The sequence below is a fragment of the Tenrec ecaudatus genome, chromosome 4 (assembly GCF_050624435.1).
Source record: "Tenrec ecaudatus isolate mTenEca1 chromosome 4, mTenEca1.hap1, whole genome shotgun sequence".
NCBI lineage: Eukaryota > Metazoa > Chordata > Mammalia > Afrosoricida > Tenrecidae > Tenrec > Tenrec ecaudatus.
Window position 1 is genome coordinate 146,713,589 of NC_134533.1, and position 27,567 is coordinate 146,741,155.

At 56.1% G+C, this 27,567-nt stretch overlaps 1 protein-coding gene across 2 annotated transcripts; it reads left to right on the top strand.

The window, feature by feature from the left end:
- The first annotated feature begins 6,397 nt into the window (after positions 1-6,397).
- Positions 6,398-25,029, top strand: AMOTL2 (angiomotin like 2). 2 transcript variants are annotated; one of them, XM_075546900.1, is made up of 10 exons: positions 6,398-6,595; positions 9,103-9,912; positions 12,482-12,797; positions 13,654-13,798; positions 14,155-14,247; positions 19,234-19,529; positions 20,520-20,821; positions 21,553-21,761; positions 22,222-22,401; positions 23,141-25,029. In XM_075546900.1, exons 2-10 carry the CDS (start codon positions 9,149-9,151, stop codon positions 23,197-23,199), a joined length of 2,364 nt encoding a protein of 787 aa, XP_075403015.1. In that variant the 5' UTR covers positions 6,398-6,595; positions 9,103-9,148; the 3' UTR covers positions 23,200-25,029. The 2 variants fall into 2 exon arrangements, with proteins under 2 accessions (XP_075403015.1, XP_075403016.1); XM_075546901.1 differs by lacking the exon at positions 6,398-6,595 and adding an exon at positions 7,739-7,981.
- The last annotated feature ends 2,538 nt before the right edge of the window (positions 25,030-27,567 follow it).

A 27,567-nucleotide genomic window follows, 5' to 3' on the forward strand; every position in this document is an offset into this window, starting at 1 on the left:
CATACATCAATTGTATAAAGCACATCTGTACATTCTTTGCCCTAATCATTTTCAAAGCATTTGAAACAACTCTTAAAGCACAGAAGGCATTGACCTGAGATCTTATCTTCCTGCTTCAGCATCATTGCCTGTGTTTCGTGAGTCTAAAGAGGACATTATAGATTGGTGTCGGACATATGGGCTAATATTGAACTTATGGACTTGATCTGGACTGGGCTGGGATGTTTTCTCAATGTTCAATTGCTCTTGTAGATAAACCTCTTTCTTATATACATTTTTAAAAAGCCACAAAGGGAAAGTTCTTTCTAATACTCAGCCAACTACCAACAGTGTATGTTGCTATCAACTGATGCCAAGTCAGCTCCAACTCCTGGCAGCCTAATTCCTAACAGAACGAAACATTACCGCGTTTGACAGCATCTTCATGGTCTTTGATATGTTTGAGCCCCTTGGTGTGGCTATGGGCTGTGCGGTGTATGCGGGTAGAATGAAGACATTTCAGACACGCAAGATTCCAAACAGTTGCCTCTCACAGCTCCATTCTGAAGAAGCTACTATAAGGGGAAATACAGAGAAAGGCGCCGAGGCCCTGGTGGCATGGCGGTTACTCTGGGCTGCTAGCTCCCAGACTAGCAGTTGGAAACCCCCAGCTGCTCATCTGGAGAAATATGGGGCTTTCTACTCCTATAAACATGCACAGACTCAGAAACCACCAGGGGGGTTACTCTGTCCTATAGGATCGCCGCTATGAGTCAGAATCGACTTGATGGCGGAGAGCGAGAGAAAGACAGTAAATCCAAGAAAAGGGACCAAACGGGGGAGAAAAATAATGAGAAAAGCCCTACAATGAAGATGATGAGGGAGACCACAAGACGAAAGCTGTTTGGTGGGACCAGAGAGCCTCCAGCCCCAGTTCTCTAGGAGGCATGGCACCAAGACCAAAGCGGGCCCCCGAGAACACCCACGTGGCCATACCAAAGGAGTGGGGCTTCAGACTTCATCTGTCCACTGGGCAGAAGTCAGTACTGAGGACATGGAAATCGCCAGCGAGTTTTAAAATATTAAGCTCCGATACAAATAAAATGTTGCAAAAGGAAATATGTATAATTGTAACACACCACGCGACCCAGCTATGAATAATATTTACATAGTAACAGCAGTAGAAACAGTGAGTATTAATTTAACCATAAAACACCATGTAGCCATACTCACAGGATGGAGGGTGAGTAGCATGCATGTGCACGCATGTGTGTGTTCTAGTATGAAAACATTAAAAAGAGCTAAGTCTTGATCTTTTATAGGTAGCAGATAGATAATATTTAAAACAGGGGACCCACAAAATAGATTTTTTAAATGTAGGTACAAATAACAGAACATCTAAACAGGTTGAAAGTGGGTTTCTCTTATGAGTAGCACTTGGTGGGGAGAACCATGAACTTGGCAGCTGCTTTTTTGTATCTTAGGCCTTGCAGTGCTATTTGATTTTTCGTAAAAAAATTTTCCTTTTTATTCAGGTATCACTGACATATAGTAAGCTATTCCTCTTTAAAGTAGTTCATAGGAATATATCCCAATCAAGATAGTAAGTGTAGCCATTACCACCGAAAGTTTCCCTGTGCCTCTTCATAATCTCTTCTTCCCGATCATTCCTGGGGAGAGAGAGATGGTGACTGGAGGTGAGCAGCTAGCCAAGAATGGGTCAACGCCGCCTGCTCCTGGAAAACCAAGGCACGCTACCCTGCGTTTGGTTCCCTGTTTCCAGATTTCAGCTTTGGGTAGACATATCACAGTCCAACTTGGCTTTCGGCATTCCTCTGGAGAGGTGCCTCTTCCAGGAAGCCTACCATGACTCCCTCCAGGTCCATCTCCCTTCCTTCCAGGTGGAACTATTTACTCTGTAGCACACTTGCCTGTCTCTCCTTCTGCGGCCTGGGATCTGTGAGTTTTGCAGATGGAGAGTGGGTGTGTAGGAAATGTTGTTGAATGAATGCAGGAAATGCACGTACCTTGGCTCCCTAAGGCTGCCACAACAAAGTGTCACCACAGAGATGCCCTCTCTCCCAGTTCTGGAATCAAGGTGCCAGCAGGAAGCAGGGTCATGCTTGCCTCTTTAGCCTCCTTGTCTTGTAGTTGCACTGCTCCAATCTCTGCCCCCCCTTCAGATAAGTCTGTGCCCAAATATTCTTCGTCTTATAGTGACATCAGTCGTTGGATAAGGGCTCACTGCGGGTCAGGTAGGACCGCATCTTAACCTGATGGCGTCTGCCAAGAATTTATTTTCAAATGAGAGCAACTTCGTGGGTGCTGGGGGTTCAGAGGCTGGCTTGGTTTGGGGAGGGACCCCACTGCAGGGTGAGAGGACAGATGCACAAAAGGGTGAGTGAGTCAATGTGAGGTGCTTTCCCAAGGCCAGTGATGGAGGTGTGTGTTAAAGAGGGCTTCTCTCTGAAGTTCAAGAGAGGCTGAAGAAAGCTCCGGAACACAACTGGAGCCAGTAGTCCATGTCCCAGGAGAACGCCTCTAGGAGACACCTGCCTCTGGGATGATACCCTGGCACAAACATCTTCCCTCCCACGTGGGATTCAAAGCCCACCTGGGGAGCACTGAACAAGCTGACCCCTCTCGCTGATAAGAGAATCACTAGGGGGCACTCTCCCATCACACTGGCCCTCCCCAGCAGCCTGATAAATTTGCCCTGGGCCTTTTCTACAGGGAGCCCCCTAGACCCAGACTCTGCCCCAGAACCCCGAGCCAGTATCCCTGCCATGTCTGACCAAGAGCCCGAGGGCCTCTCCACGTAGCAGTGGCACGCATCCGTCAGACCAGGGCCACTTTGCACAAGGCACCTTTGCAGAAAGGCAGGGTGCTTGCATTGGGTTGACATTTCAAAATCATCTTCCCACCTTCACCGTCCCAAGGGTGACAATCTCCAAGTCCCACCCCTCTACCCCTTCCCAGCCTGATGGATGCCCTGCCAAGAAAAACAGAAGACTGAACTCCAATGTATCCATTTACTGACTTGCATCCACTGGACACATGGTCTGTGCAGGACTGGGAACTGGGGAGGTTCTGGACAGTTGGCCATCCTGGAGGTTGGAGGACAGGCCAGCAGTTAGAGCTCCCTCCCCAGCGTCAGCCCTCACCTCGGGCAGGACTTCCCCCAGCCTGCCGCCCGCACCCCCCCCCCCACACCTGTAAGAGCAACAGCAGCAAACACAAACTCCCTGCCAGCGAGTCCAGGCGGACTCCTAAGGACACTGTAGGACAGAGTAGCGCTGCCCCTTGTGGCTTCTAAGACAGTACACCTTCACGCGATTAGAAAGCCTCATCTTTCTTCCGAGGAGCAGACAAGCAAAAGGCTACGGAGCAAGGCCAGGCCGTGGGCCAAAGAGCACGTGAGTGTTGGAAAGTTGGCGCTCTTCCTTTTTTTTTCATGACCCTCTAATCTCAACCCTGATGGAGTCCGATTTTGAACATGTGTTAAGCCAGGAGGCACGATCCCCAAAGACACAAACCTATGAGGCAAACTGCATCTGATGCAGAGGCCAAACCTGATGCCTGAGAGTGGAATGAGGCAGTGGCAGGAGACAGCCTAGAGGCAGAGGGGCACCGGGGCTGGGGGGCAGTGGACTGGGGCTTGCAGAAAGGGCAACCAGGCAATCCACCGCGGGCTCCTCTTCTGATCTTGGAGCTGGTACCGTGAACTCCCAATATCCAGGTTCTTCCTGTGTATTTGCTCCGTGGCCCAGATTCGGGTGGGCTTCCTGTTTCCCATAACCTGCCACAGGAAGTGTCCAGCAGAGGCTCAAAGGGGGATTTCACAGCTGGCAGAGTCCGTTTTGATATTGCCACCTGCACCCAGAGCCCCTCCTCCACGAAAGGACCATTTGGGAAACAAAAAGGATGATTCCCTCCCTAGCTCCCTGGGTGGGGCTGCTGGGGTCCTCCAGTGGGTGCTGTGGGATGCTGAGGCCAGGGCACAGGCTTGGGCCCAGGCTGAGCTGGGACTTGGGTGTGGACGCCTAGTTCCCTGGCTAGGTCCTGTACACACCTACAATGCGGCCACACCCCGGCCGCGCTCTCCAGAGCAAAGGCCTGGAGCCTGGCTGACTCTGAGAACTGGGTCACAGAGGCATCTTTCCTGGGCGAAATTCAGATCCAGTCAGCTACACTATCACCTGGGAAGAATCATTACTTGGTTTCTTTTTGGGGGCCAGGGTCGGGGAGGTATGTTTGCGAGATGGGAACAAGTATGCCTGAGAGAGACAGAGGTGAGAAAAGTCCTGGCTTGCCCAGAATTAGACACCGTGGCAGTAGCAAGCCTCTCTTCCTCTGCTGTAAGCAAAGATTTTCACACCAGCAGGCAAAAGCCAGCCTAGTGCCCACCTGTGCATACTTGCCTACAGCACATCTGTGTGAAGCCACCTTCTCAGAGCCAGGTATGACTGCTGGCTCTGGCAGCTTCATGCCCCTGGGGTTCCAGCCCTGTTCTGCCTGGGGAGGCCCTACTCTCCATGCTTCCACTCCAAAGGAGAAAGAAGGCGTGTAAATTCCCCACTCAGGGCACAGAGGTGACCACTCACCGGGGCCTGGCTCATCCAGCTGCCTGGAGCAGGCTCCTCTTTGGAGCCAGCTCAGGAATGCTAGTTAGGTCTTGTGTCAAGTGACTGGACAGATGACCCTGACAGATTGCATTAGGGGAAGGTGGCTCTTTCCCAAAATTTCCCCAGAATTCACGTGTCTACACCCAGTCTCGCACGTTCACCACATGTTTCCAAGAAGAGTACTGGCCACAAACAAGGTCAGGCAGCCGGGCCAGGGAACCCGGGGCCTCTTCCTGGTGCTTTTCACTTTCCTATCAAGTTGGAACGTTGGCCATAGCTTTGCTCTGGAAGGAGGCTCCCATGCTATACAATCTCCCTCAGCTGGGCACAAAGGGCTTATGTTCTCACTCATCTCAAGTCCATTCCTTATTTGAAATGCAGGATCTGGTGCCCAAGTAAACCATGTGCACCCAAGCACACACATTTTGGGATTTATTTGTTTGTTTGTTTGTTTGTTTGTTTAAGTCACACCTGTCTCTAGCCAGGAAATAGTTTCTCACCCCTGGTCACCTGCACAGACTCTGGAAATGGCTTAAAGAGAGCAGGAATGGAACCCTGTCGGGCCCGGCCTGGTGGGGAGATGTGTGGAGTGGTCCAGGGTGGTCAGGGCTCTGGGTGGAATAGAGAGCTGCCGGGATGAAGGTGGTGGGGAGGCAGAGGAGGGTAGGGTTAGAGGAGGTTTGTGAAGAAGGTCTGAGCCCAGACTACCTGTGGCCGGTGTGAGATTGAGAAACTGGGCAGCCTGGCAGTCACCTGGCTACACACTTACTCGGCGTAGACCTGCGCAAACAACTGAGCCTTTCTGAACCTTGGTTGCTGCATTTATAACAGGGAAGAGGACTGAATTGCCTCAGAGGAACTGGGCGGTTTACACTGCCGAGACTTCAGGAGGCCGTGGGTGACAGCTCACGCAGAGATGCAGGCGCTGGGTGATTCGGTTAAAACTAAACTTCTAGTCCATTCTCACTCATAAACCCACTGCCATCAAATCCATGCCAACTCACAGCCCTGCATAGGGCGGAGTAGAACTCTATGGAAACCCCTTTGGGTTTCCAAGGCTGTAAATGGTTACTGGAACAGACAGCCTCATCTGCCTCCTGATGGGCCGAGTAGTGGTTCCGAACAGCTGACCTTGTGGATAGCAAGCAGCTTAACACATAACAAAAGGCCACAGAGTTCCTTTCGGACTCATAAGTGGATCAAATTCGCCAGAAGATTTTTCAACTGAAATTCACACTTCCTGTGAAGACTGGTCCTAAAAAAAACTGGCGGAGGTGTTTGTAAACAATAAACATGCAATTAAAACAACAACAACATGCAATTCAAAGGTGGGTGTAAAAGCAGTGGGGGAGTTAGGGACAAGGCTCTTAGAAGCAGTCATTCCTTGGGCCAGGGCACAGACCAGGCATGGCTGATCTAGACTTCTTGTCTGCCCACCCCCCTCCCCTCCACCACGGAACTCCGCTAGAGTCCCTCCGCATTGTCCAGCCAAAGGGCTAAGGGAAGAGAGGGTAAGGAGAAGCGATTATGGTGTCCAGCATGGGGGGGTGGGGAATCGGCGCCTACAGCTGCATCTGCAGAGTGGGGTGCGTGGGAGCACCGCGCGGCGTCGGGGCTGCCACGAGGACCAGAGGCAGCCCGGGAAGGGCGCCCCGGGGCCAGGCCGGCGCGGGGCCCGCAGCCCCGCCTCTCGGGAGGAAGGCGGGGGCCGGGCGGAGGGAATGGGAGGAGGCAGGGGCGGGGGAGGGCGGCGGGCGGAGAGGTTATTTGTGGTTCGCTTTGATCCCCAGGGGGAACCTGAAACTCTCACATTCCTGGCATAGCAGCCGCCTCCCGCGCGGGCCGACCCAGAGGCTGCGCGCACTGCCCGGAGCAGCCAGAGCGTCGGCGCCACCGCCGGGTGCACACCTCCGCCGCTGGCCCAGCCGAGCCGAGTCGAGCCGGGTCGGGTCGTCGGTTCCCATCGTGCCGGGCAGCCACGGGCCGCAGCGGTAAGGAAGGCAGCGCGGCGCCCCGGGGGCGCTCGCCAACCGAAGCCGATCCCTGGCGCAGCCCGGCCTTCTCCCCCCCACCCCTGCCCCTGGAGCCGGAGCTCGGCGCACCGAGCGGCCGCAAGAATCAGCGCGCTCTTTCGAGGCGGCTGCTAAGCCAACGGCTACGAGCCTCTGGGCCCGATTGGCCACGCTTGGTGCGTCCGGAGACTCTCAGATCACGTCGTTTCCCTGCCACTTGGGGAGCGGGCGGCCCTTGGGGAGATCGGACCGGTGTTTTGGATCGCGGATAGCGGGGGTGGGGAGGTTCGGAGGGGGGACCTAAGCGGGGGGATTGCCCTGGAGGGGCTGCCTGGAATTTAAGTTGCAGGGCGTTGGAGGGCTGATTGCTTCGCTAGGGGGGCACAGGTGTCTGCCCCCAGCTCGCCCAAGAATTCGTCTTTGTCTCCCTTGGAAAATCCTCCGTGGAGCCACCAGCCGGCTCTCACAGAGCAAGAATGCAGCCCGCAGTCCAGCCCGCTGACGTCAGCGCTGGAGTATTCGCAAAACAAAGAGGGCTCGGACCCGGAGGCGGACCCGGGGCGCTTAGAGACCTCTGGCGGCCGCCGCCCGCCCGCTGGCTCGCTCCCGGTGTCCCGCAGCCGCCGAGCGCCCTCTCGTTGAGGGACTTCGGCCGATCCCCTGGGCGAGCGCGAGCCCGGGCCCAAATCGCAGAGGCGTTCCTGCTTAGAAAGGGGCGCAGTTGGCTGTCAGCCGGGGCGCGCCAGTGCAGGAGGGGCTGAGTTGGGGTGGGGGGTACAGCTCAGCCCCTTGGGGTTGGGAAGGATGTGTTCCCGTGGGGCTTGGTGGGAAGAAACCCCCGGGATCGAAGAAGCCTTGGGGGTGTGCTCTGCGTTCCAACAGTTTTGGGAGCCGGGAATCTGTCGGTCGGATCCTGCATTCCTGTGGGCCGCACCCCTGGCCTCAGCCGGAGGCAGCTCCGACAGTGCTTAGCCTAAGAACTGTCCTTGCCACTGATGAAAAATCCAGGCCAAATGGTGCTTGTTTAGCCTATGGGAATTGTGGGTCTTTCAAGGCGTGTGTGTGTGTGTGTGTGTGTGTGTGTGTGTGTGTGTGTGTGTGTGTGTGTGTAACAGAAAGATGGGCAGTCGAGGCCCCCTCCGGTGGCACCCTCCCACTCCTTGGAGGCCTGGGGAGGGGGGTGTGGTCTGGTGATGGCGGCTCTCACCACATACCAAAGCCACACGGGGCGGGGCGCAACTAGTTTTGTACCCAAGGAGGGCCTCATTTCTCCTGTGCCCCGCCCCCCTCCTGCCCTCCACACACATATTCAGAATCCATGGAAGTATGGGCTTTGTTTGGTTTTCCCTGAATCCCGTTTTGCAGGTTTGTGTTGGAGAAGGCTGTGGAAAGGAGACCCGGTGAGATGGGCAGCCTTCCAAGGGCCTGAGCCTCAGAGACCAGTCCTGGAAGGCAAACCCGTCGTTGGCTCACAGCCCCCACGTCCCAGAGGCCTTAGACCCCTTCAGCTCTTCCAGTGTGGTGTTGCTGATGTTAGGGAAGATGTTGAGTGATGATTTACATGTTCCTAGAGGGGCAGCAGGGGCCCTTCCTCGTAGCAAGTGGGCAGGGGGGTGGGGCAAAACTTTGCCTCAGCTCCCAATCATTATCCTATTCTAGTCTTTTTTTTTTTTTTAATTTAACCTCGATCTACCAGTCCGGGTGCCTTTCTCTCCTTCCTGCTCACCCCTTGACTGGGAACCCTGGGCTCATTCTATCAATAGCCCTTGCTTTAGCAGAGCTGACTGGCTCAGAGGAATGGGTAGTGTGTTCAGGAGTCAGAAGTGGTGGGTTGGTTGTGCCAGTTGTGGGGCTGGCTGAGGCTTGCTTCCTGTTGGGTAGCCTGGGCTAGATCTCAGCTGGTTCCCATGGGCCTGCCCTTTCCGCGCTCATCCAGCTACCCACAGGGGGCGTTGGGTACTGGTTGATGAACATCTGGGCTGCGGTTGTCTTTCCCTAGGTAGAGCAGTTCCCACGAATGGCAGTGTTCACTTGCTAAGCATTTGCAGTGTCCCCAGAGCCCTACAGCTTCTGCTGCTTTCAGTGCTCCGCTGTATGGGGCTGGCATTCTTTCCAGTTTTTGGATCGACTGAGGCGCAGAGGTTAGAGAACTTGCCTTTAGCAGGAGGGGGCAGCCTTGGTACATGAACTCAGCCTTGGATCCCCCTTCCCCGCCAAACCAAACCAAACGCTAAACTCGCTGGCACCTGGTCAATCCAGGACGGAATAGAATCCCCCTGTGAGTTTCCCACACGGTGGCTCTTTATGGAGTAAGAAAGGCCCATCTTTCTCCCGTGGTGGTTTCAAACTGCTGACCTTGTGCTTAGCAGTCCAACGTGTGCCTTACTCTTTACTAGTGTGCTCGGGACCAGGCTGTGATGGAAAGTCCTCCCCTCCGGACGAACTCTCACTGATTGCTGGCTCTCTCTCGCTCTCTCCCCGCCCAGGTGCTGCTGGCCATTGTCCGGAGGGGGTGTGTGCAAGCCCGGAAGCATGAGGACACTGGAAGACTCCTCGGGCACAGTCCTGCACCGCCTCATCCAGGAGCAGCTGCGCTATGGCAACCTGACCGAGACCCGCACGCTGCTGGCCATCCAGCAGCAGGCCCTGCGGGGTGGGGCTGGGGGCACAGGGAGCCCCCAAGCCTCCTTGGAGATCCTGCCACCTGAGGATAGTCAGGTGCTGCAGCAGGCCACGCGACAAGAACCCCAGGGCCAGGAGCATCAGGGTGGGGAGGCCCACCTGGCAGAGAACACCCTCTATCGGCTTGGCCCACAGACCAGCAAGGGAGAGGAGCTGCCCACCTACGAGGAGGCCAAAGCCCATTCACAGTACTATGCGGCCCAGCAGGCCGGGGCCCAGCAGGCCGGGGCCCGGCCTCCCACCAGCGAGCGAGAGCCACGTGGGGCCCTGGGAGGCAGCCGGCGTCAGGACGAGGCCCTGAAGGAGCTGCGCCACGGCCACGTTCGCTCCCTGAGTGAACGGCTCCTGCAGCTGTCCCTGGAGAGGAATGGTGCCCGGGCCCCGAGCCACATGAGCTCCTCCCACAGCTTCCCCCAGCTGGCCCGAAACCAGCAGGGACCCCTACCCAGAGGCCCCGTTGCCGAGGGCCCAGAGCCCCGAGGACCCCCACCTCAGTATCCACAAGTTGTACTAGCGCATGAGAGCATCGCCGCCTTCCCGAGTCCCAGGGCATGCCAGTGGGAACCATCTCACCACACCAGAGGCAACCCGCACTTCCAGCATGCTGAGATCAGGTAACTGCGCCCACCTTGGTCTTTCAGCACCCACGCTTGACTTTCTCCCAGTGTGGGTCTCCCAGAGCAGAGAGCTTCAAGATCTCACTACATGTTGGTGCTGGCAAGACCCCAACCTGCCCTGGGACCTGCCTGATCCAATCCCTTCTGCAATGGATCAGGACTCGGCCCAGGTTGCACATCTTGAGTAGTCGGGGTACATCAAGTGAATGGTTACTCTTCTTCAGAGAGATACCAGTGTCTGCCTAGCTTGGTGTGCCTGGCATTCAACTAGCCTAGGGTCCCAATGGACGTGGGTTCCAGCAGTGGCTTCAAGGTCAGATTTCAGAGAGAACTTCCCAAGGACAAGGGTTGGGAATCATTGCCAGATTGTTTCTCAGTTAAGTAACAGAACTGCCTTCCCTAGAGGATTTTAAGCGAATGGTGGCGGCGTGCTTTGGGGGCTGATGGAAGCGGGAAGGTGCCTGTGGCCTCCTTGCAGACCTCTCCCCTTCTCCACTGCCGTGGCAGCTGCCTCGCCGCTGCACCATTTACCTCCCCTGTGTACATGAGCCTGTGGCGGCGAGGATTCTGGCCCAAGTGAACCCCTCTCTGTGGGGGCTGTTGGGTCAGGGAAGAAGGGTCTTTGTTGGGGTTCTGAGAGTGAAGGGAAGCCAATTGAGAGGACATGGTTTACGTGCTCTTTTTTGAAAAGGACCCCCTGTCCAAGAAGCTTAGCTCGTTGGCAAATATGAGGATTCCTAGAAAGGATCTTGTGCCCAGGTTTCTCTCTGGCCCAGAGACCTCCTGAGGGGTTGACACAGGACCCACCTTTGCTGACACAGATCCTGGACGCCCCAGCAGAGGGGCCTGAGGTCCTGCAGACCCCCTTTCTCTTGTAGCTGAAGGCCTGCTGAGTCGTCATTTAGTCACCCACGTTCCCAGCGTTGGGCCTTTCCCTGGGAAAGATGCCTTTCCTTGCTCTTGAGAAATGGGTGATGCAATGGCATTGGAATGGAGGAACCAGAGGTTGGAGTCTCCGCCCCCCTGCCCCGGGCTCCCCACCTTATCTCCCTTCTCAGGGCTGTGTCCGGAAGGGGTTCGGAAGCTGAGTTGTGGTTTCTTTTGGACCAGCCTTATAGAACCCTGTCAGGAAAAGATAATGTTGTGAAAAGGAAGCAGGCTGTTTTCTGGAGAACAAAAAGCTGGGGCGTGGCCCCGGGTGGACAGGGAGAAGGGAAAGCCAAGGTAAAGGGAAAGGAGACTCTTCTTTCTTGGACTCAGTCATGCCCAAAGAATGCCAGCTGTCTCTGCTGGGTCTCGAAGCCAACCCCAGAGCGGCCGCATTTAGCAGTGAAGGGAGCATGGGGACCTTCCACTGGGGACCCTTGCTCCAGCCCTCGGCTTTAGCGGATGAGAGGAGGGCTTCGGCTTAGCCTCTTGTTTCCCCAGCTCAGATGAGGGTGTCATTGGGCCTTGGACTGTGGGGGTGGGACTCGGGGTGGGGGTGGGGTGGGGTGGCCACTCTGGCTGAGGTACCGGACACTGAAGTGGAATGAAATGTGTGCGGAGCTTCTGGATCTTGGGCAGCTCGGTTCACGAAGCTGGGGCGCTGGGTTCTTAGCTAAGTGGAGACAGGGCCCCAGAAAGGCATGCTCGCTTCCTCTGCCTCCTGCTCGTTGTTCCTTCCTGTGACACTGGGCCATGAGGGTGCTATCATACCAGTTCTAGAATCCAGGGGGACATTGTCCCCAAACTTGGGTTACAGCAATATCCAGAGGCAGCCCTGCTCCTAAGACCATCCCTGGTCAGGATCACATTTATTCTGGCACCTGAGGATTGCCAGAGGTCAGCCCTAGGAGAGGTGCAGGGCGGGGCTGCCATGATAGGTGGGTCTGCCCCACCTAGTGCTCTGGCAGGCCTTAAGGGGACACCTCTGGGGCGAGGTGACTCCCAGAGGAATGCGGACTCCATGGGGCCAAGGCACCTGCCCACAGTTAAAAGTTGGAGCCAGGACTGGCATTCTTATTTGTCAGCCTCCAGCACCACAGTAGCTTCCTACTGTAGCATCTGGCTCGCCATGCTCACCTTCACCTGAGTCTTCTGAAAGTGGATCTGAGGGGCTGGGCAGGACCCAGACTAGGAGGGAGAGGACCTGGGCATGCCATGTAGCACTGGGGTAAGGTCTGAACTGGCCGTGGGCAACAGTTGCAGCCATAGAGTAGTCCAGGCAGGCTGTGGGCTCAGAAGTGACTGAGGGGACCTCCAGACCCCAAAGGCAGCTCCCATCCAATGGAAGGGTCCAGTGTGCATGCGTAAAGTGCTTTATTCAGGCTGGTTGTCTAGGAAGCCCAATCCCAAGGCCTACGCTGCAGTGAGACTGGATATCATGGCGTTACTCTCCTCCAGCCGGGCCCGTGTGTCCCTTGAGGGTATTGGGTAGATCCTCTTTGGGAGAATGTTGCCACCTAGCACTGTGGGGAAGCTAAGTCTGCTGGTCTTCCCAGCCTGTCAATGTAGAGACATCCTGGGATAGAAGCTGTGGGCATCTGAACACTGTTGCTGAACACTTTTCTCTTCTGTTTCCCAGGATCCTGCAGACCCAGGTGCCCCCAGTATTCCTGCAGCAGCAGCAGCAGCAATACCAGTACATGCAGCAGCCCCAAGAGCATCCCCCAGCCTTACCCCCTGTCACCCATGCCCATGCCCACGGACACCTGGGCTCCCTCAATCCACCTGAAGTGGAAGGGCCAGTGAGCGTCCAGGCCTCTTTGGCTTCCTCGGGCAGTGCCCACCTGGCCCAGCTGGAGGCTGTGATGCGGGAGAATGCCAGGCTCCAGAGAGACAACGAGAGGCTGCAGAGGGAGCTGGGGAGCTCCAGAGAAAAGGCTGGCCGCATGGAGAAGGTATGCCCTGCTGGGGCCTCAGGGGCCAGGGAGGGCAGTGGGTAGTCCGAGAGCAGACAGAAGCCTAAAAACTTGGGCCTGGCAGGCTTTTGTGCGCCTTTACACCTCCTCCCCACCCCCACCCCACGCACCCTCCCTTGCTGACTCCAGACAGCTGAGGAGCAGCCGGGAGGCCCGCCGAGCAGGCCAGGAGCGTGATCAGTTGCTAGCCAGCAGTGGTTAGAAAGAACCCATTCACCAGCTCCCTGCAGGCTAGCACCCTTGCCCTGCACACACCCCCTCCCTTGGACACCTCCCACAGAGAGCCCTTTGTGTCCCCCACACAACAGCAAGTCTGTTCCAGCAGAAGCCTGGCCACAGAGCAAGCCCCTCCTTTTGGGGGAAGGGAAGAAAAACAACGCCTTGTTGGAATTGCAAGGCCAGCTAGGAGCACGTGTGGAACCTGCTGGCCGCCAAGTGGGAGGGGCAGCTCGGCCCCAGGCTGGCCTCCGGTGGATGGCCGGCTATGAGGCCAGCTCAGGCTGGGGTCTGTTGACCCCCTGCATCAGCTTCCCAGCTGTGTGTTGATTCCGTCTGAGCAGGGAGCCATGGCTTCTGTGACCAGCAGTGTCCAAATGAGTCAGGCTCTGGGCCATGACTGTGGTCCTCATCATCTAGTTTCGCTCAGGAGGCTCCGCGCTTCTGACCACCTTGTTGTAGCCACCTGGAGTCTTTGCTCCTGCTTTATCTATGCGCACCTATCCCCACTTCAGAAGGCGAGTAGCTGCTCAGCCTGGGCCGTGGGGAGGGCCTCGGTGGCTGCATCCTCCACCCCCTGGGGAGCTCTCCCTTCAGCTCTGCCGTCTGCCTCCTGCAGCTGGAAGGCGAACTCCAGCGGCTCTCTGAGGCCCATGAGAGCCTGACAAGAGCCTCCTCCAAGCGCGAGGCCCTCGAGAAAACCATGCGGAACAAAATGGACAGTGAGATGCGGAGGCTGCAGGACTTCAACAGGGATCTTAGAGGTAAGGGCAGTCATGCGCGGGTGGCAGCAAGGGGTGTCTGGAGGGCTTGAACCCGCTGTTCCCAGGGCAATTTCAGAATCTGTCCTCTGCAAAACCAAGTACAAGTTGATGCAAGGGGGCCAGGCTGAGAGTCCTTGTGTTCGGGACCTTGGAGCCCCTCCAGCGCTCCTTCCAGTGTGGTCCTGAAGGGATGCTTGATGACAGTGCTTCCTCCACTGGACCCTGAGAAAACCCCAACACCTCCTGCTGAGCCCCGTCTAGCTTATAAAGGGCACCCCCACCCCCCAGACAGGACTCCAGAGCAAACCCAAACAGTAAAGCCTCACACTAAAGCATCTTCTCTTCTTTGGAAACAGAGAGATTGGAATCTGCAAACCGCCGCCTGGCAAGCAAGACACAGGAGGCCCAGGCTGGCAGTCAGGACATGGTGGCCAAGCTGCTTGCTCAGAGTGAGTATGGGGCCCACTCAGAAACCTGGAGGGCACGTGGGTAGGGGCGCCATAGTAGCCTCTCTGGACAGGGTGGGGGCCCCTCCCCCGGGCCAAAGCAGTGCTTTTTGAGCATAGTCTTGTTGAATGCCCACTGGGTGTCCGGCAACACACTGGACTAGGAACAGGTGTTAGCTTCCAGAGAAGAGTGCGATGTGCTTCTCTGTTGACTGGAGCGATTCAGTGTGGGTGCTGACCATCGTGGAAGCACAGTGTAACTGAGGCAGAGGTGCAGCAGGCCAGATCCAGGAGAGGCTTGAAGACGCCGAGGGCGAGAAGATGAGGCCAAGTTTCCCTAGCGGTTTGAGGACACACAGCAGGGGATGTGAGCACGGGCCAGACCGAGGCCAGAGCAGTGTGACCGAGTGGAGATGTCTGGAGACAACTAACCAAACTTACTGCCATGGGGTGGGATCCAATTCAGAGACGGGGTAGAACGTAACCTGCTACCTGTCAAACCCAAACCGAACACACTGCCGACTCCGAGCAACCGGATAAGGACAGGGTTGAACTGTCCTTGGAGTTTCCGAGACTGTAACCATTGATGGGAGTAATCCCCCAAGGAGCGTGTCTGGTGGTTTTGAACTGACAACCTTGATCACAACCCAACTCGTAACCATTATGCCACTAGGGGGTCCCAAAACACAAAGGGGCTGCCAAAAGTTCATGGGGAATATTCCATGTTCTTTGGTGGTGGTGGTGGTGGTGGTGGTGGTGGTGGTGGTGGTGGTGGTGGTGGTGGTGGTGGTGGTGGTGGTGGTGGAGGTGGAGAGGGAAGGAGGGTCTGGGGAGAAGCCCCTTGTAGGTTCCTGGAGCTTAATCAAGAAGTCCAGTCTAAAGAAGGGGCTTGTTGAAGCCTTCTGAAGGAGTGGATGAGTTCATGGACGAGCAGGCCATGCATTTGTCCATTTAGCAGAACTGTCCTGGCACCTGGCATGCACTGGGCAGAGAGTGGAAGTGAGTCCAGACAGCTACCCGGGGAAGGTCAGGGGAGACAGGATGATCAAGGGCCAGGAGGGAGGAGCCAGAGAAGCAGTTAGTTGTTAGCACGTGCTGTTGTAATATTTGATGCATCGATAGAAAAAGTAGACTTGGGGTGAGAGTGGCCATGAGGAAGGAGGGGGTCAAGGAAACCCGCTGAGTGGCACAGATAGGGATGTCCAGAACTGGAGAACCAACTTGAGGACTGAGCTCTGACTGGAATATCCCCTATCCCCCCCTTACCCCTCCCCTTCCTCCTTTAAGGAGGTGTCAGACCACTGGTCACAGCCAGCTCTGAATGGGAGACTCCAAGCCCAGGGCAGGGAAGCGGGGTACACAGTACAGAATGATGGGATCGCTGGCTTCGATAGTTAAGTCCTGGCCCACTGAGGGAAAAGTAGGCTGTTCAAACTCATCCAGGCGCTTTGCAGAAGGATGCAGTAATCTAACATCATGAGGAACCTGGTGGCCTAGTGATTATGCACAAGGTCAGCAGTTCGAAACCACCAGCCGCTCCTGGAGAGCGAGAAAGGCTCACTACACCCCTAAACAGTCTTGGAAGCCCACAGGGGCAGGTCTACCCTGTGGGGGGAGCTTTGAGTCGGAATCCCCTGGAGGGCAGTGAGATGGTTTAAGCCTGGGAAGGAACCACTGTGGGGCCGGTCTGCTGTGTCACGTGGACTGGCTATGCGTGGGAACAGACCAGGTCCCGGCAGCAACACAGCCTGAGTTGGGCTAGGTTGTACTCAGTGGGTACTGTGAGCTCTTCAAAGCGTGTCCTGTCCCTGGAGGGGAGAGTTTGGGGGCCTGCTTCTGCAAAGAAAGGAAGGGATGGGGCGGGTTTCTGGGAGCCTGCCCAGGAGCGGCGGGGAGGCGGGCCGCGGGCCGGGCGGTGTTTCCGCTCCCTGGGGAGGGAGCGCCTGGCTGTTCTTGGCTCCTCTCTGGAGCCATTAATCTCGCGGCCGCTGGTGACCTGGATGCCTGACATTCCAGAGCGCGGGCTGTTCCGCCCTGGCCCGCCCCCCGCCGCTCGGCAGCGCTGCCGCCCGCCCTTCGGCCTCGCTCTGGGAGGAAAGCAAGTGGACGGGAAGGGAGCAGGATGAAGGCCTTTCCCGGGGCTAAAAGGTCTAGAAAGCAAGCTGGCCTAGCTCTCCACCCTGGAACCTCGAGCGCCCCAACCCCGTGCGTTCCCCCCTCCCCTGCCAACCGTGTCTCCCGCTCCCGCACGGGATCTTCCACCCAAGATCCACGGGCCCGTGGTTTTATGGGGTCCTGGCCCGGAGTCCGGGTGGTACCGTGGTTAGGTGTTAGGCTGAGATCGCAACGTGGCCCGCAGTTTGGAACCACCGAGGGCTCGCCGGGGAGAGGCCGGGAGCCCCGGCTTTGACTGGGGGGTGGCGCAGACTTGGGTAGTGAGTAGCCACTGGGCTGCTCAGGGCAGGGGCTGCAGTTGGAGAAAGATGGGACTTTCTCTGCCTGCAGAGTTCCAGGCTCAGAAGCACACGGGCAGGTCTGCACTGCCTGACGGGCTGCTCTGAGTGGGAATCGACTCTGGCTGTGGATTTGGTAGCTGGAGATGACCGGGAGCACTAACCGCTGGCCCAGAGGACCCAGTAGGAAGCTGCGAAGCACAGTGCTGGTTCGATGACCTCTCGAGCCTTGTTTCTGTCTCTTGTAGCTCTGTCACTGTGGGCACAGGTTCTTTGAGAGTGGGCCCAAGGTGGGGGACCTCCCTGCCCTTCCTACCTCCCAGAGGCTGGAATGTGGTGCAGACAGTGAGCAGATCTTCAATAGAAGTGGGCGATCATCTGAGCCCCGCTCCATTTTAATAGTGAGCTCCCCCACCTTTTGCCTCTGGCAGAAAATGAAGCCAGCCCAAGTCCCAAAGCCACCACCCAGGAGTCAATGCCCACTCGCAGCCTGGATGAATCCAGAGTGACCCCATATGCATGGCCCGTGGCTTCCTCCTGCCCCTCGGCCCTGCTCAGTCCCAGAATCCCGAGTCTTCCATTCTGTTCCAGAACTTGGAGACTTAGAACCACACTCACTTACATTAAAACCTTACCTTTCCCGTCAACACAGTAGCTGCTTCTGCAGGGCTCGGTGCGCCAGGGGGTGGGGCGGGACTGTACAGAGAATTTCCATGTAGCAGAAAATCCCACCGGCTGGAGCTGCTCTCCAGGCTGTTCCATTGGGGCCGCCAGGCAGGCCCTGCCTTGCCCCTCTAGCACCACAGCAGGGTGGGCAGCCTCTACACCCCTTGGTGCAGAGAGGAAAGCACCCCAAACTGCTCCGCGGTAGCGGCATGGAGCCTAGAGGACCGGCCAGAAGACTGGCCGTCTGGCTTGGGCCTTGTTTAGAAAGTCTCTGGGCAGCTAAGATGACTGAAAGGGTGGTGGGCCTGCGGTTGCTGTCACCAGTGAGGGAGCGGAGAGTATCAGCCCCCCAACCCATGGCCCCCTTTACTGCCAGGCCATATAGAAGCTTTAGGGATGTTTACAGTTCACTGTAATGACAGAATCATATGTGCTCGTAGTTGTAAATTGCTTAGATGTAATATTTCTTAGATTCTGAGATCAATGATGGTAAACTGGTAAAACCTTTCTGCTTTGCGTTTCCACAGTATCAGTTACAATAGTAGTAACTAGACAGAAGCTCTTTTCCCCTCCTTTCCCCATAGTTACGAGTTCCTTCTCAAAAAAGGTATAGATTCAGGTCCACACATACTAATCACCATGGCGTTGCAACTAAAATATCGGAAAATGTGATCAGATCAGTGGCCCCAAAAACCCCAGCAGCAGCAGCGCCACCAACAGTGTGTATCCACAAAACCACGTGATCTGAAACGCCATTGCAGTTACATGATGGTGACAGCTCCGACCAGAGCGCCTTCCAAGCGCACGCTCACTGTCCTCGAACTGACTCATAGTGACTCTGTCACACAGGGTGGGACTGCCCTGTGGGCTTCGGAGACGGTCAATCTCGGCGAGAGTAGAAAGCCTCATCTCACTTGCTTGGAGGGGCTGGTAATTTTGAACTGCCGACTTGGAGGTTCGCAGCCTGACCCATTATGCTACCAGGGTGGTTCAAAAAGCAAATTAGCTTAGTTTGAGCCTTGCAGGTCTATGAACGCATGCATGGAAGTCTGGCTCATGGAAAAGTCAATTTGCTGTTATCACAGTAGGGACAATTTCACTAAGAAGGAATGAAGCACACACAAGTTTTAGGGCCCGTCGTCACTTTGGGGGTCACTCCTGACATTGTTCTCCCCACACTGCCATGGTTATCGGGCTGTCAGGTTCCCCTGCATGGCTGGGGCTGCTCTTGCTGGGTCCACGTGAGGAGCCTCTGGGTGTGCGGACCTCAGCACCACCAGCAGCAGCAGCTGGGCTCCCCCTTGGCATTGCTCTCACCCCTGTGGCCACTCATCTGGTGGGAGTCGGGGCCCTGCCTCCAGGGGCTGCTGTTGGGGGCCCCAGTGGAATAAGCTGTACAAATGCCTGGCTCTTCTTTCAGCACATGGCGACTGTCTCCTTCCTTTATCTTCTCCCACCTGCGTGGTGCCCATAGGACAGTTGGTCTCACCCCCACTTCCCCATCTGTAATCGAGTGTCACAGCTCCTACCTGGACAGTCTCTAGTGGCGTCTGGAAGTTCAAGGGAAGTGATAAATATATTTTGGAAAAGGTGACACCAGGTTGAAGCAGGTGTTTGGGGCGTGTGGCGAGCCACTTGTTACAGCGAGGGCCCCCGAGTCGAGTCAGGCTCCACCATTTACTTGGGACTTACAGGAGCCTCAGGTTCCTGGGGTCGATTGTGGTGCCTGACTCCTCAAGTTGTTGGCAGGATGAGATGTGATGCTCTGTCATGTCCGCCACAGGGTGAGCGCTCAGGAGGGCCAGGCCAGAGTGTTCCCCCTCGCCTTTACGTTCAGAGGATGAGCGAGCGATCGGCTTTCTTCCTGCAGGCTACGAGCAGCAGCAGCAGCAGGAGAAGCTGGAGCGGGAGACGGCCCTGCTGCGCGGGGCCATTGAGGACCAGCGGCGGCGAGCCGAGCTGCTGGAGCAGGCGCTGAGCAATGCCCAGGGCCGGGCAGCACGAGCTGAGGAGGAGCTGCGCAAGAAGCAGGCCTACGTGGAGAAGGTGGAGCAGCTGCAGCAGGCGCTCGGGCAGTTGCAAGCTGCTTGTGAGAAGCGTGAGCAGCTGGAGCTACGTCTGCGGACGCGCCTGGAGCAGGAACTCAAGGCTCTGCGTGCGCAGCAGGTGAGCCCCGAAGATCTGTGGAGGTGGCAGGGTGAGAAGCAGTCTAGGGATGTTAATTTCCGCCCTTCTCCAGGGCTCCTGTGTTTGAAACCAAGTCCAGGACCTCGGGGAGCCCCTGCTCAAATGTAGGCCACAGCCCCCTTGGAATTCAAGTGGCTCGTGCCTCTCCCTTGCTGCAAGGCCCTGCCCACCCACCAGTCTTAGCAGTGGCTTTGCCATTGGTTTGTGCAGCCTCCCAGGACATGAGGCTCTAGCTCTGTCCTCAGCCAGAAGCAGGAGCCATAGTACTTGGACTCTTGAGAATAAAGGTCGGGACCTCTGATGCCAGGTTGAAATTCAGTGGAACCTTGATGTAGAAGAAAGACCAGCCAGCTCTTAGTCGCTCTCCCCGCCAGATCAGGAGAGAGGATGGTCACCCTGATGCTGAATCTTTATCCTCACTTGGGACTTCTGTGTAACGAGCCCTTGCCGTTTGCAGACCAGATAGAGGTCAGCCTCACTCCTTTCCCACAGATAGGGTGGTGGGTCTCCTAGTTTGCCTGATACTTTCCCAGCGTGCAGATTATAGGGTCACCTATGCAAAGGTCAGTGGGTAGTGCAAATGGCTTGTATTCAGCTACTAACCTGTAGGCTCAGGGTTCAAACTCACACAGAGGGACCACAGAAGAAAGGCCTGGCAAATTACTTCTTTAAAGATCACAGACAAGTAAACCATGTGGAGCAGCTTTATTCTGTAACACTGGGGACATCATCAGTTGACGTTAACTTGATGGCAATGCGTTTGATTTCTAGTTTATGTGAAGGCAGACTCGATTGTTCCTATACCCATAGCTATGGGATTCAGGGCAGCGTTGGGGACCTGTGTCATTTATATATTGGGGCACTTTCAGGAGCTGAGGGTACATACAAGTGAGTCCTCACACGTGGCTGGGACCAGGGGTTGCGATGGTCCAGCCTCCACCCTTGACCCCAGGACTTCTTGCTCTGCAGAGACAGGCAGGCACCCTGAGCAGCAGCAGTGGCGGGTCCCCGGAGCTCAGTGCACTAAGGCTGTCAGAGCAGCTGCGGGAGAAGGAGGAGCAGATCCTGGCACTGGAAGCTGACATGACCAAGTGGGAGCAGAAGTATCTGGAGGAACGGGCCATGAGGCAGTTTGCCATGGACGCAGCTGCCACGGCCGCCGCCCAGCGAGACACCACCCTCATCCGACACTCCCCCCAACCCTCGCCCAGCAGCAGCTTCAACGAGGGCCTGCTGGTCGGCGGCCACAGGCACCAGGAGATGGAGAGCAGGTTCGGCACTGCAGGCCGGGGTGCTGGGGGGTGGCAGGGATTGGGGAGGGTGGCAATGCCCAGTCCCTATCCTTAATACCTTATAAACAGGCCCCTCTCCCTAACACATCAGCAGGGCCCCTGCCTCTGAGCAGACCAGGGTCCAGCACTCCAGGGCCGTGTGTGTCCACCTGCTCGTCCCTGCAGTGTCATTGGACAACTAGGATGCTGGCTGCATACGGGTTGGGTGACATTCTGGGCCTCCATCTCCCTACCCCATCCCTAGGTCAGTCCAGAAGCCTTTCCCATGGAGTCCGCCCTCTGTTATCCTAGAAGAATGCAGAAAAGCCCCTGGCTTTGGGAGCAACTAGTTTTCCCTCTTTAAAAAAAGTATATGCATATATGTATCTTCATCCCAGAGGCCCAATGTGAATTCCATTTGATCATCCCTGATTCAAAAGTACACACACATCAGCCGAGCTCCTGTGGAGGTCAGACAGCTCTAGGCCACTGCTCTCGGGACCAGGGCTGGACCCAGGCCGCCATCAGATGGGGTTACAATCCATCTCTTGGTGAGCAGTCTTTGCTGGTGTAAAAAGGGCCCCCTTCCCATGGGTTTCAGAGTTCAGGATCCAAGACCAGGTGGTGCCAGAGCTGTGAAAGCCAACTCCTGGCCCTGCTGCCAGGGCGCGAGGGAAGAGGAGCTGCTGGACCATCTGATCTTATCGTCCTGTCTCACCCCGCCCCCTCAGGTTAAAGGTGCTCCACGCCCAGATCCTGGAGAAGGACGCAGTGATCAAGGTTCTTCAGCAGCGCTCCAGGAAAGATCCTGCCAAGGGCTCCCTGAGGCCTGCAAAGTCTGTGCCATCCATCTTCGTCGCTGCCGCGGCGGGCACCCCGGGCTGGCCAGGGCTGCCCTGCAGTGAGCGGCAAGCAGATGTCCCTGCCCACCTGACTCTAGGTAAGAGGAGGCTGGCAGGCACTCTCTCTGAGCCCCAAACACAAAGTGTCAGGGCTCCCTGACCCCTCTCCTAGGCAAACCAATTTGCATTCTGGCTTTGGTGGCCCTTCAGCCCACTCCTGTCTTGCAGACATAAAGAGTGCCTCCGAGAGGCCACCCTGTCTCCCAGTACGCCGTCACCTTCTGCCCTCGCCCCACACCTAGAGCTGCTCCTGTGACTGCACCTTCCACACCAACACTAAGCACATAGCAAGCACCCCTCCTCCGGAGCCCTTGATGGTTTCAGGATCTAGTATAGAACGAAGAGCTTCAGCACCCAAAGCTTTTGGAAACCTGTTCACAGTTACCCACTTTTGAACACTTGGGGCAAATTAAGAGTCAGCCACGTGTGCCAAAGACATCCAGTTAACTTGGGGTTCTTCTCTGGCAATCAGTCACCCTCAACCTTCTGTCTTTCCAGCTGACAAGGCCCCTGCGGGGGAGCCAGTGGGCACGGCCCTCCTCCTAACTCATGCCAAACACGGGAGCAAAGATGGGAGTGCCCAAACAGATGGCCCACTGGACAGCGCCACTACGTGTGTGTTGCAGGAGCCCGACAGCCTTCCGGGGGGCACCATTGGCCAGCGGACAGCCTCACCAGGTAGGTGCCCCACCCTGCTTCACAACATTGGGACCCCAGGTCCTTTCCTCCCGGGCCCACCCTTGCTGACGGTTCCATACTCTACAGGGGCTCCGGAGGGGTGAGCAGGGTCTTTGGCCACGTTAATACGCATGTGCTGGCCTGTTTTACACATGAGTGGAGGATGAAGGGCCCTGATTAAAGACAGACCCGAAGCAAGCGAGTAAACAAACGAGAAGCACTTTATCTCTTTTTTCCTAGTGTTCTTGCTATATTTCACTGCCTCTCCAAACAGCTAAGACCATGGAGCGTGGCTTGTTCTCCTGTATGGGGCTCTCCAGTTAGGAGCCGTCTAAAAAGTCTGGGAAGGAGAAATGTGAGAATTGTGCACCCCTTTCCCATTCCCCTTTGCATACTTGCCTGTGCCTCCTGAGCTCCGCAAACCACAGGCATGTAAAGAATCCTGTAGCCTCCCTCCCTCAGGCCTCTCCACCATTCCCTCCGACCAGTTAGTTCAAAGCTAGAAACAAATGAGTCTTCCACATGGGAGATGGGAAGGCTAGGCTGGGGCGGGGTGGGGGGGGTGGAGGGGGGTGGGGTGGGAGGGGGGAGGAGGGATGCGGGAGCAGAGCATTGCGAGGGGCTGAGATGGGAGAAGCTGATGCGCATAAAAGGACTTCTCTTCAGAACATGGCAGGGTTCTTTAAAAGCCAACTGGTCACCCTGGTTGACTTGTGCCTGTGTTCTTGTCTCGCCCCAGACGCTGTAGCCACATCCAGAGCCCAGGACTTGTCGGACATGGTGGAGATACTGATCTGAAAGAGACAACCATTTCCTGCCCTCCTCAGCATCTGCCACCGGCCATTCCAGCAGCCCCTCCACCTGCTGTCTCCTGCGCTTCTCACCCGGGCCCTCAATTCCACCCATCACCTGGTCCCTGGAGCTCCGGCAGGAGTGCTCTGGTGAGGGGCGCGGTGAACACTAGCATTCTGCCAGGAAGGACCCGCATTCTTAGCCACCTGCTTCCTCCTCCCGGGTCTGGAAAATGAGGATTCAGCCTTGGCCCGCTGCTCTAGGCTTGCTGCCGGAAGGTCAGAAGAGAAAGGCGCCCCCTCTGACCACCCAGTTGACACTCAGACAGAGGGAAGGGGGCTCTTTGTTTGGAGGGCTGACTTCCAGGTGGCCGCCCGTGGACATCAGGTGGGCAGGCTGGTTTAGGAATCGAGTCATCCCGGTGTGTCCTTCATGCCGTGTGTGTGCCCAGCCACCTTCACTTGTCTGCAGCTCCTCACTGCCTCTCAGCGTCACCAAGACTTGAATCTCTTGGGGAACCATTGGGGACATTGGTCTTACGGATGCCACAGCCTGACTCCTTCAATTGGTGTGGGTCGGGAGCCATTTAAATGGACTGGGCGGTGCTGTGCAGTTTGTATATAATTCCTTTTCTTGGGGAACCGAAGGTGGGAATGTGCTGATTCCTGCGTTGTGTTTCTCTGCCCCTGCTGCCACCTTGCTGTGACTTCTGGCTGGCCTCCTAGCCCTTTCTTCTCCTCCTCAAGTTCTCGGCCATGGAGTTTGATCCCAGTTGATTCATGGGATGTTGGCTGTTGGCTTCTGTTCTCCGTCTCGAACCCCTCACTAGCCTCTTGACACGGCTCTGCAGCTCTTGTTCCTGAAAGACCCTGTTGGTTTGCTCATAAATCCTGAGCCACATGAAATGAATGAGCCACCACACACAGACATCTGCCATGCCCACCTGTGGGCTTGGGGGGCCTCCCCCAATCGATTCCAGTGCTCCAAGGAAACTGGAGAAGCTGTTTTGTATTCCTGAGTGGCCATGTTCCCTGCCGGACGGACGGGGACAGGAAACTCTGCTGTTGAAAATTGAGATAAAAACAAGACTCAAATAGTCCTCAGAACGGAGTGTCCGTCACCAAGTGGTGCCCATGAGGCTGGCTCCTCAAGCTACCCGCGCCCTGAAGCAGGGCCAGATACCTTGGACTTGGGGTGAAGCGCCCCACTGGGCAGTCTGCCATCAACAGCAAACTTTGACTTCTGGTCTTAAAGATTGGCGCCCCCCCACTGCAACCCAACCCCAGGAGTGACTGGTGGGTTTTAGCAGTTTGTCTTGACTCTTCAGTTGCCCGTGAACTTGTTTTACTGGTGTTTGGGGTTTTTTTTTTTTCCTTTACTGTTTTTAGGTTTTATGTTTGTGTTGTTTTGTTCCTACAGTTCCCCAAGTTTTCTTTTTAAACATTTGCATTTGCTGGACAATTGCATATTTTTTTAAAATCTCCCTCAGCCCACCGTAAGCCGAGCAATACATTTGGTTCATGTGCGTTGTTTACAAAGCAAAAAGAAAAGGGGGGGCGGGGTGGGCGGCAAAACCTATTGTGAACAGGGGGAAAAGAAAACCACGACGACTTAATATATTTTGGATTAATATTTGGTATTTCTTTTAAAGTATTTTTCTGTGTTTGCTGTGAACGTTTTCTGCCAAAGACCATGATGTGTGTCTGTATATTTAAGTTATCGTAAATATTTAAATGGGAACCCGGCTGTTTTGTTACGCCACCCTGTGCCAGGATTGCTGCTGCATTCTCCTGGGCACAGCAGTATTTTAATTAAAAAAAATGATGATCATTGAAAGTGGTGTTGCCGCATGGGTAAGCGACTTGTCACTGAGAGGGAAAGGGAGGAGGGCAAGGATTTACGGGACACCCACCACCACCACCACCACGCCATCTCTGCAGTCTGGGCACACAAACAACAGCTGAATCATCACCTGTACGTGCCATGAGGCACTTCGTAGCCAGGCAGGCAGTCCTTGTCTACCAGGCTAGAATGGAACGCCTTGCCCTCCTGTCAATTTTGGCTCATGGCAACCCTTGCATGGTACCCAGAGGAATCTCCTTAAGGTGATCTGTGAGGCAGTATCAGGCTTGCTTTTTCACTAGTGCCAGGAATGTTTCTCCTGGCCCAGGTGGCCTCTCTAGATAGAGCTTTGTCTTCCCTGGCTTTGTCCACCTGCTGGGCTTGGTCCGCATTAGGAGTGGGTGTCCAAAGGTGACTTTCTCCCCATAGGCTTAGCCATCTCCACCCCGACCCTGCAGAGCAGAGTCCCTGTCTGAGCTAATGGGGAGTGGCTCCAGGCCTGCCCCCTGCCCATGGGCGTGGCATGTGCCCAGGCTCTGCCTCCAAGCCTTGTCTGTGGCTCCACCGCTCTTCAATTCAGCAGAGCTGACACGCCAGTTACAAAAGAGAAAACCCGTCTTGGGTGTTGTCTAATCATAAGCAAGGTACCAGCCCTGAGTCTCCCCAGTGTCAGCACCCAGGGGTTCTCAATCAGGGTGGGGGTGCTGGTAGTCAGGAAAGCCAGACAGGGACAGGAGGCCTGGGACAGGAGCAGTTACCCTCCATGGGCTGAGGGTGAAGTACCTTTGGGGCAGATGCGGGGACTTGCAGTTGTTTGAGTAACCAAGTTAGGATCTAGAGCACTGGGCTTCCCAAGCCAGCCTGCTTGCTCTGGAGACCGGAGCCCAACGGGGAAGAATTTGGAGCATCCAAGGAAGGATATTCCTAACCTGCAGAAGGTGGTGCAGCCCACTGGATGAAGGGTGGGAGCAGGGTTAGCTGACAGGTCTCCGCATACAGGATCGCTGAACAGCCCAGTGTATGGGGGACAACAGCTACCCCATAGCCACGCCTCCAGGTCCTCCAGTCCTGAGTCGGGGCTTCTGCCATCTGCACTCAAATGCTTTCTCCTGAGATGGCTGCTACCAAGGGTCCTGCGCCCTCCCCCCTCTGCTCTTCCCTGCCCCACAGCTGCCCACTGTAGGCTTGCTGGGACTTGACACCCACGACCAAATGGCCATGCCTGGAGCAGTCCACCAGGGAACAACTTAGCTTGGTAAAGACGTTCCCATTTCTTCCGCTTGGCCTAGGAAGGGCTCCGGGAGGGCAGTTAAAATGATGCAGTGCACTCAGCCCTGACAGCACCGCTGGGCCGAGAAATTTCATAGCAGTGGTGCCTGCTGCCAGAGCCAGTGTGGCAAGAGTCACCGTTTCTCTGCAACGACCTCAGGGATGGCGTGTGCCAGGCACATGCATGTGTATTTGTGTATGTGATACCAAGCACACGCTCCAGAGAAAAACCTGTAAGGACCCAGATCTCTCAGCCACAGGGTCACCTGCACATGTGAGGGGCCACTTCTCAGAGAGTGGGTAGACTTGGAAATCCGCCTTTACAAAGAAGCTTCCTGGTGGGGGTGGGGCTGTCTCCTCAAAAGCTCAGACGCCTGTGGGCTGTGGGATATACCTGTCTCAGCTGGGCAGGCTTGGAGGCTAGGTTCCTTTTCAAGGGGGCAGTTCTGCCCTGCCCCACCCAGCGCCTCCACCAATGGGGCTGGGGGTACAGCTCACGCTGCCCTACAGGGTGGGAGAGTGGTCTGAGAGCTGTCCATGTCTCCTCTCCCTCCCTCCCCAGTTAGTCATTAACTCCTCCCCTACGTTCCAGCAAGTGCCCCGCTTGGCAGGTGTAGAACACACACCAACCCAGGGCCCAGGAGCTCAGAGACCGCATCTCTTTTTCGATATAGCAGCTTAGCACTCGCAGACAGTTCATCTAATCCAAGGCCTGGGGGGGGGGGGGGAGGCACACCCAGAGGCCCATCTGCAGAAAGGCCTGGAAATCCGCTTCTGAAAAATCAGCCATCGAAAACCCCAGGGGAGTTTTACTCGGACATGCAATTAGAAGCGTGATTGGATGTGGGACGTTTGCCCTCGGCTCCCACCTCGTTCCCACCTCCCTTTCTATGGCTGCCAGCCTTTTGCTACCCAGCCCAGCCTGGCAGCTACAGAAACCCTCCGCAGGAGCATTGGCTGCTGTCCTGACGGTCTGTAGTTCCCACCCATCCTCAAGAGGCTTGTTGACGTCTCTCTTTCCAGGAAGGCGACCCTGTGCAGCTAAGTTCTAACTTGGGGTCTTAGAAGTTGAATTTGACTCGTGGCAATGAATCACTACCACCCTCTCGTCCCAGGAAGCTGCTGGGCCAGATCTGAGTCTTGGCCTGAACCTTGACATGGCGGCCTCTAAGGCCTAGTCCCGCAGGTGCCCACAGGCTGCTCAGACTTTATAGTGTCTAAGAGCCTTGGCTAGGGGAATCTTGTTGTGTTGGATCTAAAGCT

Excerpts from the sequence above, each read along its gene's own strand:
- AMOTL2 (XM_075546900.1), top strand. The coding sequence starts at position 9,149 with ATGAGGACACTGGAAGACTCCTCGGGCACAGTCCTGCACCGCCTCATC. Across the intron at positions 9,913-12,481 it reads TTCCAGCATGCTGAGATCAG|GATCCTGCAGACCCAGGTGC; the intron begins GTAACTGCGCCC and ends TCTGTTTCCCAG. Across the intron at positions 13,799-14,154 it reads CTTCAACAGGGATCTTAGAG|AGAGATTGGAATCTGCAAAC; the intron begins GTAAGGGCAGTC and ends CTTTGGAAACAG.